This window comes from Cyprinus carpio, chromosome B11 (genome assembly GCF_018340385.1).
Source record: "Cyprinus carpio isolate SPL01 chromosome B11, ASM1834038v1, whole genome shotgun sequence".
Classification (NCBI taxonomy): Eukaryota; Metazoa; Chordata; class Actinopteri; order Cypriniformes; family Cyprinidae; genus Cyprinus; species Cyprinus carpio.
Window position 1 is genome coordinate 19,470,065 of NC_056607.1, and position 16,276 is coordinate 19,486,340.

Here is a 16,276-nt window from a genome sequence, read left to right on the forward strand (position 1 = left end):
GGTAAGGGCTGCTGATATTTTTTTTCGTATTTTATCAAACATTTATTATTGTTGCTATTTACACAAGTGATCACATATTAGTAGGTCTAATCATGCCATAGTGATAATTATTGCACAGTTTTTTTTTTTTATTATATATTATTTAGCACGGAGCATTCAATTAATTAGAGTTGAAAGTAAAGGTATTTATAATGTGTAGTGTTTATATTTCAAATAAATGCTGTAAAAAAGTCTAACGATTTCCTTGGTGAGTATGAGAGACTTGTTTTAAAAACATAAAATCTGTGTGCATTTCATCTATTTGCACACATTCTGCCTTCACGTACACCAACATACAGACCAGAAAAGAAACAATTTCTCATGCAATTAGCCGCGGGCTATAAGCGGCACTGGGCCACCTCTGACTGACAGCTAGTAAGGGTAGAAACAGACTCATCGAGCTGACAAGAGCAAAGAACTAATGAATACTATAACCAACCTGTACTCAGGAGTATACCTCTGCGGTCTTAAGGGAAGTTATTAAAATGACATCAAAATGATAAATAAACAAGACAGTCAACTGCCAGATAAATGAAAGGTAAACATGTTATAAAAAGACAAAAGTCAAGGAGAAGAACGCCTCTGCATGATTTGTGATATGTAATTAGTGACTGGGCGACCGATTATGACAGGAAAAGAGTGTCGTAAATCTGGAAAGTAAATCACGGAGGGCTTAAATGCATAGACACAGTGACTTTTACAGTCATAGGGGCGGGGGTGAAAGATTAAATGCTTTCATTACATCAGATATACGATTAAATCATCCTGAAGGTGAAAATAGTGGTCTGTAATTAAAAGCCTATTTTTGGCAGCCAAGTGACCTGCATTTGGACAGTGGCGGCAGACGTTGTTTTAAGAGATTAGTTTGTCATGGCGCTGGGAGGAAAAAGGGCTGCTTCAGCACGTGGGCTCAGATTCACCTTTATTCGACCCCTGGACTCACGCTTTTTCAGAGGATGAAGGAAAGAATGCTTAGATTGCAGTCTTGTTTCGCTCTGCTATCATGAATACAATAAAGCACTGTGACAAAGCACTGTGTCTTTGTTATGTCAGACCAAAGAGCGCAGCGGTTTAGGACCATGCCTGGGACACGCTGGCAATATCATGCAGTTAAAATTAGTGATTTGTTATTTAAATGAAATAATCTTGCATTAACTTTGACAAAAAGCCCTCTGGTTTGTAAAATTATAATTTGGGTTATAAAAGCGCTGTCTTGGTTTTGTGCTGACCTACCTGGATTGGTCTTGCCTTTGAGATATCCAATAACATTGTGCACAGTCTTGAAGGATGCCTGGTTTTCAATGGTGAGATTTATGAGTTTTCTTGCTGAGGAACAAATAGAAGTTTCAAACGAATTAGTCAGGATTATGGGACATTGACAGATCCAAAAGTTCAAATCCAGCTACAAGAAAAAAGGGAAAAGAGGTTGAGTCTTCAATCAATCAAAAAGAACAGAAAAAAAAAAATATTGGTACTAAATCCAAAAAATACATATATTTTAAATGTAAAATGTATATAATCAATGGAAGTACCATTTAATATTTAACAACATAATAATAATAATAATAATAATAATAATAATAATAATAATAATACATTTCAATTATTCAATTAAATTGTCAGAATTTCAAATAAATTAATAAATGATTCTTATTATTAGCAGTATTATTAAACTTCAATTAATTAAATGATCAAAAGTTCAGATATTTTTAAACAAAAATTCAAATATTATAACTATTCAACTACATTCTCAAAAACTATTTATTAGATGTATAAATATATTAGATGTATGTGTATAGACAGACAGACAGACAGACAGACAGACAGATAGATAGATAGATAGATAGATAGATAGATAGATAGATAGATAGATAGATAGATAGATATAACTGCCTATTTTTGATCTAATGGTATCTCTTTTAATTATTCATTACTATGTATTTATTTATTTTTACTTACCATTTAAATACAGATACATCTTATAGTACAGTATATTGATGTGATCACTTATCATATTGCCCAGAAGCAGCTTTCCAATGACTTTGGCCCCTGACTTTCCATTTGGAATATCACTTACAAAATTTTGGCACATTCTTCCCTATTAAATCCCCTCCTATTATACTGTATGTACAGAAACTATAGGACAAAGAGCATATAGCCTTTGCTTTCACCATTCGTTTGCGTGTTGCAGAGAAAGTGTACACCATCAGAGCAGCTTAAAAAGGTGTTCGGCTCACACTCTTACCAATTAATTACACATAAAGGCTCAGTGTGATGGAGTGAATATCAATGAAGCTGATATCCCAGCAGATAAAAAGAAGAAACACCTGGTCCTGGTACACATCCCAAGCCACTCTGTCTCACTCTAACAGCGACATCGTTGAGCCAACATGAAGATGTAAAAATCCTGCAGCAGCCAAGCTTCTGGTTCAAGACAGAGATGGAATTGAAAATTCCTTTTCATGAAAGCCTCGGGATCGCAGGCAGATGTGTGTGCGATGTACACAGTAAGAGTTTTTTATTAGTTCCTGGATATGTGAATATTAGGAAATAAACATGAAGTTTGATACCTCAAACATAAGATGTAAACGCTGCTGAAGTGTACAGATGTGTTTTTTTTTTTTTTACTCTTTGAGAGTAAACAAATTCTCTCTAAAAATTCAGTGGGCTTCACACAGCCCCACAAACCCCATTTATCACCCCTGACAACAGCACAAATGACTTCGGGTAAAGAGTAGTAGATGTATATGCAGTTGTAAGGGAGTGTTTAAAAGTGCTGGCGTGCACACGGGTCGCGGTGTGACAGATTTGCCCATTAATCATCAATAAGTATGAGAGGTTACCGGCTATTGAGAGAGGTGAGTGCCTCTGCGTGAGCAAAGTGAAAAAGTGATCTTGAAAAGAATGAAGAAGCCGTCAGCTGCATTGGCTCATGCTTTATAAATGACCCTGAATAAGATGTTCCTTAGAAGTATATACTGTATAAAAAACAGGAGCTCATATGCGATGAAGAACACGATCCACAGACCAGAGAAGAAGCTGATTCACAACCAGGGTGAACATGCACACCAGGGGCTACTTAAGGGTATTGAGAAAATATTTCAAATGCGTTAAACCTAAAAAGCAGAAATTACGATTTAAGAATATTAAATGAAATTACATGTGTGCAGACTTTCATTTAGGCTTTTATTCACATGTAAAAACACTCGCTCAAATCCATACGCTTGCACATTTTTCTTGCTTCTAACACATCAACTTTGAGGACAAAATGTTCACTTGCTGCCTAATACTGTATATCCCACTCACTAATAAGTGCTGTGATAAAGAGATAATCAGTGTTATTCACTACACCTGTCAGTGGTCATAATGTCATGCCTGTATATGTGTGTGTACATTTATTTTAGTGGTAACACAGCACTGAAAGGGCAAAGATCAATTGCCATTTTTACAAATTAGTGCGAAAGTAAAATTCCAAAACAGCGCAGATGGATGTGGAAATTTCTGCGGGTGATTTAACAATGCACATTAAAGAACAAAGACGCAACATCTCATTTACAAATCGACCAACGCAATATACCAAGCGCAGCACAAACAAAGACTATAGAATACCCAAGACGTGTCACTCGAATAGCTTTGAATGGTGAAAAATACAACACTCAGTATGGCCGATCTATCAGACGAAGCCCCGCCTTCTCAGCAAAAGAGCCAATCGCTAATCGATAAAGTCAGCGTGTCACTGCAGCTGTCGTTAGAAGTCCCGGTTGCTATAGAAACAGTCAGCGTTCTGAGACGTGCACTTAAGACTGCACACGCGCACTGGCTGATCTAGCCTGAAAAATATACTTTTTTTTTTTACGCTATTTGAGCAAAACAACATTTATGATAATGTTGTAAGATTTCATTAGTGATTTCAAATATTAAATTTAATCGTAAGCTTGGGGAACAGTTTTGGAGAATTTGATGTTTCCCCATTCAAAGAGACAGAAGCTGCACTTGCATGCCCGATAGGCATTTCAAAGATGGCCACCAAGTGACATGACTTGCCTTAAAGGGACATTGGCACAAATTAGCATAGTCGCAAATAAAGGATAAAGAAATAATTAAGCCACAGTACATTGAGAAAAAAAAAAGAAAAAAGGAAAGAAAAAAATAACCTGGAGGCCACAAAAATGAAGGGTTGCAAGAAGTTTTGACAGACCTAGTATTGCATGTCTCCTAGTTGAGGGTTCCAAGTCGTCTTTTATTTCCTGAAGCAAATTAAAAATAACATGGCTGGGCAAACAATATGTTTGGATAATGTGTTCTTCTGGCATTCCAAATTAATTAATATGTGTGGAAAAATCCTCTTCCTTCTACCATGTGCTCTTTGATCTCTGCGGCCCCTCCTCCTAGCAACAACAATTGCAGCCATTTCAAGCACAAAATAGGTAGTTTAAGAAATTTTGGGGGGCACTAAATAATGGTACAAATACCAGTAATTTGACGAGCACAAACATTAGTAAATTCATTTTAATACTCTCCTCCCATAAATTAATGCGTCTGAATAGGAAACTCCTACAAATGCATATTCAGTAAGGTCAGGCGCAAATATAACTGTCCATGCCTTTTCAGCGCTAATTCATCACTGAGTGTCTTTAGTAATTCCTGACAGTACTATTTTATGCCAAAAGACAGTTTGCACTGGTACAAGCTGTTAGTAAAACTGGCCCCAAATCTGTTAACTAGCCCATCAAACTGAGTTAAAGCCAGTGCCCTCTATCACTAGCCCTAAATCTAACATAAATCTAACAATAAGACCTTTTATCAAAACCAGCAAACAAAAAGTTAATAATTATTATTAGAGCGCAAAATTGTTTTACCATAATTTCATGCCATATTTCATACCATGAAGCCATCATTTAGTGTTCAGAGTACTGCATGAGTGTGTTTTATTCCTCATGAGGTGGGAAATGGAGAGAGCAAAACCGATATGGGACAGGTTACCTACGCACTGCAATCAATAGCGTCATAATTAAAGGAGCGGGTGTGTTTCGATAAAGCTATTCCACACAGTTTTCTGCCAGTGAGCTATAATTGCATAGAAATTTATTATACTATGAGTTTTCATCTGGAGCGCAGCGAGGAGGGGAACACGAGCCCACAGACGTTCATACAAAGTACTAATGTATTTGGACCCTATCTCAATTTGATTTCTTTATGGTGAATAAATGGATGATGGATCTGGCCACCTGATCCACAGGAACAAAACACACACACACACAATTATGAAAAAATGCCATTCAGGACTACGTCGAAACAGTTAAGATCTCTTTTCAAAGCCACTGACAATGAATTACCAGTCTCCAAAACACAGGCAGTAAAATGCAAGCAGAAGTGGGAAAGTTTGCCACTCACATATGTACTTTCGCAGCTAATGTCTCATTTCCCTGGCAGGGAGACACTGGCACAATTAGAACACATTTTAGTGATACAGTGAGCCTTAATTGAAAGGGAATGGAATGAAAGAGGGGAGACAGATGGAAACAAATGATTTGAAACCTCTGGAGTGGTCAAAGCTCGGCCCAATCAATAGAGCACAGATTACTAGCTTCAGAGCGTTTGATCCGGTTAATGGAAGAGAGGAGCAGGCTTGGGACCGGCCTGGAGCGGGTCACGGCTGGGAGCTTCCAGACTGTGAAGAGAACGGGAGGGGTGGGAGAGTGCTGGGGGAGAGATGTCCCTTCCTCTCCGCGGGATCGATGGCGCTCGTGTTGCCGCTGCAGGTTTTCAGCAGACATTGATCGCTGGACATTGGGCTGGTGACAGAAGACCGGTTGTAGCAGCCCATGTTCCAGTCAGAGCTGGAGAGTGACACACACACATACTTATTCATGTTTTTTTCTTTTTCTTTGTATTACATTATTTCTTCTAAATCCAAGTGAAAAGTTGAACTAAAATATTTCACATGAATTTAAGAAAGTATTTGTCACCATCAAAATAACAACATTTTTGTCCGACTACATACTAGCTTTCTGATTATCATTAGAGACCATTAGCAAACAGAAAGAGAGTGTACTGTAATAACACAAACATGCAGACAAACAACTTGCCTAATCTGTGCCCACTGAGTTCAGTGCACTCAAAACATAAGCAAGCATATCACTGGCAAATTGCTCAAAGTGGGTGCCCAGAAAAAAAATACATATCAAAATGAGATTCTCTCAGTTTTAAGCACAGAGGATCCTCATCAGACAATTAAAACACTCCAAAACAGCCCTTTATACTTCCAAGTAATTAAAAAATAAACATCACATGATGCACTTGCACATGACAAACACACACACACACACACACACACACACACACACACACACACACACACACACACACACACACACACACAGATATCAAGAACACAAGTAAAAACAAAACATTAAGTATCCTAAAGGTACCAACATGCCATCAGGACACTCGGCACAAAAGCAAACAAAATATAAATAGACTAAATGTGAAGTCCAAAAATACACAAATTATAAAAAAAAGAAAAAGTGAGTCGGAACAATACCTGCACAGCACAAAGAGAATGCATCCAAAACTCACAGATTTAAAACTTCAAGAAATGGATGGATATTGAAGTCACTTAGGTGTTAATGTATCTTTAGCCCTATTCAGATGGTAATTGTTTCTCAGGGGGGTGTAAGTGATTTTCACCATTTACATGGAGTTGTTGGTCATTTTAATGCTGTCCTAATCCAAGATGTCGGTGTTTTTCTCTCTCCACCCCCGTAAAAATCCCCGGTAGAATTACCTACTGTTTTTTGACAAACACCATGGTCGTTTGGTAATTTAATTGCCGTCCGAATCCACATCTCTGAGTTTACAAGAAGAAATAGATTCCAAAATTCAGTGTTTAAACCCTTTTTGAGCACTCCCGAACACCGTAAGGTAACGTTGTACTTCGGTGTAATTTGCATACATATTTATTTCTGAAATGCTGCAAAGTATTTAAAGAACAATACTTCATAAGTGCTCAACCACAACATCTAGGAGCAGAAAGAGAAGAAAGCCACTTAAACATTCGAAATGGCTCTTTATTATGGCAGCAGCAGGTATGCAATACAATTTTAAAATGTATATTATTATAAACAAATATATTTCTAACACGTCTATTTTCCTATTTTTAAACTGGAGATTTAAATGATAAAATAATAAATAGGGTTATAAATTATAAAATCTATGTATTATCAAATATGCTTAGAATAATAAGAATACATTTTACACAATAATAAGAATAAATTTGTAAATAAAATACATTTTATTTACAGCAGACAATCATGTGACTGGCCACATGAGAGGCACGTTCCCAGGTTTGTAGGATCACAGAACTCACTTCTCCACTGTGAATAAATCGCCATCCGGTGATATGTAAATATATTTTTACACATGTCCATATGAGAAACAATTATATTGTTTCTCATATGGACATGTGTCCATATGACACCCAAAAATGAAAAAAAAATTCTGTCATTAAATACTCACCCTCATGTCGTTCCAAATCTGTTAGATCTTTGTTCATCTTTGGAACACAAATTAAGATATTTTTGATGAAATCCAAGAGCTTTCTAACTGTGCATAGGCAGTATAGGAAGGCCCAGAAAGGTAGTAATTAAATATTTAAAATAGTCCATGTGACATCAGTGGTTCAACCTTAATGTTATGAAGCTACGAGAATACTTTTTCTGTGCAGAGAAAACAAAATAATGACTTTATTCAACAATTTCCTTTCTTCTGTTTAATTTTTCAATGCGCGTTCACAAGAGTGCATACGTGTGATGCTGCTGATAATATGAATATATGACATGAATTCTGAAGCCATGGTGTATGTACATATGCAGCAATTCCATGATGCTTTAATGCTGTTTTTGCATTTATTTGTAAGCTTGAAAGTCCCAATTCATTGTGAAAAAAAAAAAAAAAAAAAGCAGACCAGCGCTGCACTTGACAAAAGCACCATAAGCTTAAGTACATCACACACCCATTGAAACCAATGGAGCTACGATCAACTTAGGCTTACAATGCTTTTGATAAATGCATCCTGGAACTTTCTTAAAATTTCTTCTCAAGTTCCAAAGAAAGAAAGAAAGTCATACTGGTTGGGAAGGACCTGAGGGTGAGTAAATGATGAGTAGTTTGCATTTATTGTTGAACTATTTCTTTAATGCCTGTTTTGGAGCTTGAAGATTTGTCTTTAAGCCCATTTTCTTTTGTTCTGTCACTGGGACCGTAAATCCTTTACTTTCTATCAAGCCAAGGCAACAGCTCAGCCACAGCGACGTGGTCTGCTGGGAGACCATGCAAAGATAAGAAGCGATTTTCACTCAATAGTAGGAATTAGAGACTAATAACCCCTATTAAAATCTGTAGCAAAACACACGTGCATGCAGCCGGAGGGAGAGACTGAGAGCTGACTCAGAGCTCAGTGTATTTCTGTCTGCGTATGTGGAGGTGGACGCCTGTGTGCACATGCATATGCATGTTCCATATGGACAGAATGGCAGGTTCTGACACCTATTAGGATGTGATGAAGCTTACACATACAAGTGTCTGTAGATGAACACACACATCAGGAAACATCACAAGCACTCGCTGGCGTAGTGCCACTAATTGTCATGCTGGTATCTCATAACTCAGAACACCAACGGTGAGAAAACTTTTTCCGTTTTTTTCTGACAGCGCACACAGAGAGACATCCCCCACCACTCTGCAATGTGTTGTACAGTGCGATTCATCATTTCATCTGAAACAGAAACTGATGCTGTGTAAAATTTAAAAAAGGATTATATAAATGTAATAATTTTTATGTCTTTAAGCCCTTAAAATAATTGGATGCTTTAGGATACACATTACTATTATTGCTGTCAAAATTAAAGTGTTAAAGTGTGTGTTTAATTTTTTCAGTTTAACGTATATATATATATTTTTTAATTTTATGCATTTTTTTTTATAGATAGGACAGTAGAGAGAGACAACAGGAAAACATTGGGAGGAGAGAGAAAGCGGGATCTACAAAGGACCTCAAGACGGGAAACAGACTCGGGTGGCCGTGAGCACAGTTGCGCTGTATATTGAAGCAGTAACCACGAGGCTATTGGTGCCGACGCATTAAAAATTAATTTACGCAATTAACAGAGCTAGGGTTGGCCATTCCACTCACAACTGTTGATTCCCTCTTTTTTCTTGACCAGAATTGCATTTATTTAGACACAGAATGTCTTTACGACCATATCAAATGGGAGACTTTTCAGATGCGTTCTCCACTTTGCCTAAGGCCATGTCCACACATAAACGGGTATTTTTATAAACAGAGTTATTCCTTATTCCGTTTTAAAATCTCCGTCCACTTGAAAATCCAAACGCGTGCTATGAAGTACTGTCAAGACCATGCCAAGCCAACAGGTGGCGATATAATCTCAACCGTAAAGCCATGTTGGCCAATCAGAAGCCTGAAAAAGTTTCCAGTAAGTGGAGATAACAGCGCATGCTCTGATGTCACAAGCCAAAATCTCCAGTTTCGCTGTCTACACGATAACACCGCAACCGGAGTTTTTGTAAATATTTCCTGACAGGCATTTTCAACAATGTTTCAGTGACCTGGTGCTGCATTTGCGTGTGTTGACCTACAGCCAACCGCATAGAAAAAGCTGCAGTTTTAAAAATAACTGCGTTCATGTGGACAGGGCCTAAGTCAAGCGAGCATGGAAACAGTACAGGTGGCGAGGAGCTTCAGTAGGCCATATGACAGTAAAAATGAATTTTCCTTTCCTATCAGCTGTTATACTGCACTTGTAGTGTGTGCTCTTTAATTGCATGCACAAATGCGGTGGCACTTACTGCATATCATTTCACATTAAAGTGCAAAAGAAACTACGAGCATGCATTGTCATAGTCATAACTGTTCCTCAAAACTGTGCATGCATATATGTATTTGTCACATTTAAGAACATATCTATGAAATGCAGTGGTTTACAAAACTGTCCTGAAGCACCCCAGCACTGTTTTCCTCATCTAACACACTCGATTCAACTTGTAGGCTCATCAGTAGTGACTTTAAGACCTGAAGAGGGTCAGAAATGGTAAAAAGTGTCAGATCTGCCTCATGTTTAACAGTGGTAAAAATCCTAACTGCCAAAAATCCTAATAACCCAGCTGCAGATCATTTATTATATAATTTTAAAAATGCCTATTTTGAGTGGAAAACACACAGTTTTTCGTGCCTGTCTCTTTAAATGCAAATGAGCTGCTGCTTCCCGCCCCCTTTTCCAGAATAGAGCTGCGCCATTACAGCTTGTACCTGCTAAAACATCTGTTTTGGTTCTGATTATCATGTTTATCGCACTGAAATCATGCGTTTTAAACCACATTAGTTTAAACTTCTGATATAGGGTTTTCTGAGTACGCACATCCGAAGCACATGGACAGAAAGCGGCTGTCACACAGCATGTGAGTACTAAACTAAGTTCTCATTCACACACAAGGTAAACAGCTGGGAAATAAATCGCACATTTATTTTAGAACTGTGTGGCAGCAGCAATATACAGTAAATAGAATAATAAATAAATAAAAGTCAATAAATCCACTGCTCTTGTCTCCTCTGAGGCTGGGACTCTAAACAGTTTTCTTTGCTCGTCGGAGCAGCCAAAGACAGAACAGTTAGCATGTTTTGTTCAAACTTTCGCCATGTCATTAGAACTGGTACACCGTTGTCGCTTGGAAAAGTCTGATTTTCATGAAATGTTTAATGGTATTGGTATCAGTGATACTGGCCTTCAGTCATAAAAACATGCCACTGAACAAGTCTTTATGAAATCTTTATGTTGTTATGTTCTGAGATTGTGAAATTAATGCAATATAAAATTTTATTTTAAAACTTTAATTTGTAAATGCAATTATTTTTTAGAAAAATGCGCAAATACTAAATTTTTTAATCAGTTGACAGCTCTAGTTACTATACACTTTAAATGTAAGAAAAAAAAATAGCAAGATACACATAACTTTTTGCATGTATGATTAAAGACAATTATTTCATATAATACAAATGTTTGATATAATAAAGGCAAATTTGATAATGTAATCCATCTTCCACTATTTTTGACTACCAGAAACTATTTAAATAGTTTGTCTTCATTTTGAAAAGTATATCTGTTGTTTAATTTTTTTAAACTTTATTCATTTATTTATCCATTTATTTATTCGGTCTGTAAAAACCCTTGTATGAACTTTTATGCTACTTCTTTACAACATCACTTGTTTTGATATTTTGTTACATAATGCGAGACATTCACACACAAGGAATGGCTTAAGTTTGAGAATGCATTCAGGCATAAATAAGCATTTTTAAATATTAGGGAAAAAAAAGCAACATGTGCACAACAGACTGCTCATGACATATGCTCATTTGTTTCAAGTATCCCGAAAACATGTTGGTTATATAACTGTTGTGTAACAAAGTTTCATAAAAACTTTGGGCATCTTCATATTTTGGAATGTGCCAAAGACTTCTACTCACAGATGAAGGTCAATAAGCAAAATGACATCTGTACATTCATCCTTGGTCGATGAAAAGCATCATCCCATGTGAACGACCTTTCCCTGGAGGTTTGTTCACTTAAATTCAATTATGTCCTCCTCCATCAGTCATTTTTATTTAGCCTGCAGCACATCCGTGACCACATTCAGTGTTACATTTGACCTCCCTGAAAGCTCAACATGAGAGAGCGCTGTAAGATGGCTGACCAGCCTTACTCTCATGGTTTCAATTAGGTCCCATGGGCACCTACTGACTGATGTGGGTAATGGCCTTGGATATGGGCGGCCACAGCAAGGGCGACTTTAAGATGATGCGTAAAGCCTGTGTAATTTACCACACTCAGGAGTTACACTCCCACAGCCAAGCATAAATCAACAAGCCTTGGTTTTCCGAGCACAGGACCTCTCTCGTCTGGAGCTAAAGAGTGTCATACCATCTTCCGCCAGCAGGTGGAACACTGACGTCATGTGCCCGCAGCTGCTTTTGATGGTTAAATCCCCAGCAGAAGCATGAGACTGAGAAGACTAATGAATATCTCAGGCACAAAAGATTGTGTTTCAGAGCTTAGTGGAGACATAAGGATTAACACACATAAGGAAGAAATCACAAAGCATGAGAGACCCTAACAGAATGGCAGTATAATCGGTTTCTGAAATAGTGAAAAAAGACAATCACATGAATGTTATTAAAGATCGTAAGGTGAGAACCTAAACCCTATAAGTCAATAAAACTTCATAATAGCATTAAACAATACTTAAAAAGATGGTTTGCTCAAAAATACATTTCTGCCATCACTTACTTAACCATGTGTCTTTCCGAGCCTTTGTGATCTTTCTTTCTTTTGTGGAATACACAAGATAATTTGAATAATACAAAAAAAAAAAAGTTTAAGCATTCTTATAATCCACAGTGGAAAGTAAGGTTTTATTTTATATTATTTTTTAATGTTTTTAATTTTTATTTTAGTTTTATTTATTTAGTTAGTTAATACTGTTTCTTTAATACATCAGTATATCGTATATATTAGATTCATGCCATTTCAGTATGTGTAATAACTAAAGGTCTGTTTTTCATTTTAATGGAGACCAGGGATAGGTGTCATATTTTTTACTCTAATGCATAAATGGCTAATTTGATTTTTGCATAGACACATAAGTCTTGGTTACAAAACAAACAAACACACACACACAAACACACACACAAACACACACACACACACACACACACACACACACACACACACACACACAAAATGGGAACCCTCCAAAAAATTTAATTATTTATTATAGTTAAACATGTAAAAGGCAATATGGGAACCTGACAAAACCCTACTTCAGGAAAAATGTAAAAAGTTAAATAAAAAGAAAATATTAAACCATGATTTGTGAAAGGATAAATGCAAAATAAACAACATATAATAAAAATAAAAGTAATATTTAATAAAACAAAAAAATATATATTTTTTTAATTATACATATTTAATTACATACATAGTAGAGCAGAATGATTCTGCTCAATATATATATATATATGAGTGATTTGAAGGCTGTAAGCAGTGAGGCTGAAGATGGCTGTCTGTTGACAGCTACAGTAAGTGCAGTAGGTGTTGTTTTTGCCCCATGGCTTACCTGAGGCTGAGGGCATGGCCATGGGGACGCAGGGTCTTCCCTGCCCCATGGCGGGGGCAGAGAGCAGCATTTTCACTAAGGAGGCAGAGATGGGCTGAACCAGCAATGATGTCAGGTTGTGGCGACTGTCTCTTCCGGCTGTGAACAGAAAAAAAAAAAAAAAAAAAAAAAACAGTTCTTATTTTAGAAAGGCTTTTACACAGCTATATCAAAATGAAAACACTAATAACATCATTCCATCCTCAGAATTTCACCCTCAGCATACCATTTGCATTGATCATGACTTTGTGAGCGTTTAGAGCGTGTCATGGGGCTCTTAATGCCACACATGAGCAAACCAATTACCCAATCAAAGAGCTTTTCTATTGGTTAACACCTCCGCTGAGTCTTCTCACACATCTTCGTCTAGGAGGGCAGATGAACAGCATTAGTCCGTTACGTGCTGCATAAATATAGCTGCAGTGGGGCCAAGCAAAGATGCGTTTAGTGATGTGAGGTGAGCGAGAAGGGGTGGGCGAGGACGTTTGTAATGTGCCGTAAATCAGACAGAAAAGAGAAAGGAGCGCTGAGAGGAACCTGCACAGCCAGGCAGGGATGTATCAAAGCCCTTCCTCACTGCTGATTGCAGCTCACGGGCGGCAAACTAATAAGCCTGGAGATTTTAAGTTTGAAGAAACGGTTTCTAGCAGGCCAATGGGGATTTATATGGACGAAATGCTCCATTGATTCAGGCTCATTAAAACAGCGAAACGGTGAGCCTAATCCTGCTTTAGGAGCAAATTTATTTAGAAGCTTCAATTTTCCAGCAGCGCTTCCGCAACGGTGGAATGGGGTACAGTCATCCACGAATAACAATCAGTAGACCTTTCTGTTACACATTACCTTCCACAGATAAATGTATTCAGAAGCCACAATTATTTTACAGCAGTTATGTGGGAATGAAAGTAGAGGAAGGTCCCCTAGAAGTCAGCTTAATATTTTCTTGGTCATAGGGGAATACAGGAAGTGATTATTGGATTTTGAGTGGGGCTTTTGAAGTAACACTGTACTGTAAGTGCAATTATCTGCCCAAAGTTCACAGAGGTCAAAGCTGTGTTTAGAGAGAGGAGATTATCTCAACTCATTATCTTTAACCTTCTAAATGTGATTTAATGTTAATGAATGTGTTCATAAATATGATGAAATATATTAAATATAAAAATCTATTTATCTTTTATTAAATATCTATCCATCCATCCTGTAGATTTTAAACCCGGAAGACGAGCATAGCGCATAAAAAGCTCAAAATTAAGTGGTTTTCGCCTACAAATAAAATTAAAGCATGCTAACATTGTCTTCTATGATGCACAACTCAAACACCTCTGTTAAAATCTCAGAAAATGTGGTTTAGTGTTTCTTAATTAAAATCAAATAGCGTTGCATATCCAGACACACCTGAACCAGATAACATCTGCAGAGTGAACTGAATAAAATGGAGGTTTTGAGAGACATAAAGTGAGAACATTTTGTAGTTTAATACTTTAGGGACATGTCTAGGGCACTCATTGATGTACCTTCTAAATTCTTTTTTACCAGCCTAAAAGAGTACTTTCATTCGCCTTGATAAATAAAACACAAACTAGGTTATGGTGAAGAGCTTTCATCCTTTCCTGTTAGTTCTATCTGCAGCACAGCTAAAAATGAACACAAACAAGTTTAAAAGTACAAGATGCCCTTAAAACCCATTAGGTCGAGCTCCAGCTGGAGATATTACAGCTTTGGAAATAAAGTAGCCCTGACCTTGATGAACTCAAAGAGTAGACACCTGTAGACTCTGCACAAAGGAGAGAAGGCTACTATATCAGAGTCCGTACCACTGGGGTGCATGAGAGGAACGTTTAATACTACACTTGTCAACTAACACGCTGGTCTCTCAATAAGAATGATTCATAATGGCAGTGAAATACGCACATGATCTCCTCTCCTTCTCCAGAGGACAGATGTGGGCTGCATGTAGAAGTTATGTCTTTTTCATTTTCCTGTGGTGGTGACACCCATTTGTTTTAGTCTGTCTAGCAGAGGGCCTAATTATTTGTATATTCTTCCATACTTTATTCTATTCTAGTTTGGAATGAACCTAAGGCTGATAAAAACACAACATATGCTCACCAATGGATCCTCTACATACAATGAATGGGTGCCGCCAGAATGAGTCCAAACAGATAAAAACATCACAATAATCCATAAGTAATCCACATGACTCCAGTACATCAGTTAATGTTGTATTTGTAATAAATCCATCATTAAGATGTTTTTTACTTCAAACAAGTCCTCTGTCCATAACAATGCTTTGTCCTGTGAAAAAGTTGTTTAGTCTGAATCAGGAGAGAAATATGCACAGATCAGACAAAGGGAAACAGTCCTGTTGTAACAGTTTGAAAAAAAAAAAAATATATCATGTGTTTTGATGTGAGAGCGATGGACTTTTAGGAAGTGTTATAATGGGTCATGGTCTCTTATGGTAACGCACTACTGATGGATTTGTTTCTTACAAACACACAACTTTTTGCTTCACAATATATTAATAGATGGACTGGAGTCATGTGGATTACTTGTGGATTAATAAGAAGTTTTATTATCAGCTGTTTTTACTCTCATTCTCACCCATTTACAGCGGATCCACTGATGATGTCATGCTAAAATTCTCTAAATCTTTTCTAAAGAAGAAACAGACTTATCTATATCTTTCATAGCCAGAGGGTAAATTTTAAGCAAATGTAAAAAAAAAATTTAGGTGAACTTTCTTTAATATTAGCATTACATAACATTTCAGCATCCACTAACTGTAAAATGAAGCTTTTTGAAGAAGAAGATATATATATATATATATATATATATATATATATATATATATATATATATATATATATATATATATATATATATATATATATAATTTCAATGATTTATATAAAACTCTAAAATATGCATGAAAAGTGACACACTGGGCCTTTCCAACATTTTTAGATGGTGTACTGTACTTCACACTAGCTTTCAATGTTGC

General features: G+C 36.8%; 1 protein-coding gene across 5 annotated transcripts in view; it reads right to left on the reverse strand.

Moving 5' to 3' along the window:
• The window catches only part of LOC109078415 (inactive N-acetylated-alpha-linked acidic dipeptidase-like protein 2), a 241,726-nt gene that overhangs the window by 66,523 nt on the left and 158,927 nt on the right, over window positions 1-16,276 (reverse strand). For all 5 annotated transcript variants that reach the window (XM_042734434.1, XM_042734433.1, XM_042734432.1 and 2 more), the window contains 2 exons: window positions 13,234-13,371; window positions 1,273-1,365 (listed from right to left, as the gene is read on the reverse strand). In XM_042734434.1, coding sequence (XP_042590368.1) covers window positions 1,273-1,365; window positions 13,234-13,371 — 231 coding nt within the window. The remainder of the gene's footprint in view (window positions 1-1,272; window positions 1,366-13,233; window positions 13,372-16,276) is intronic.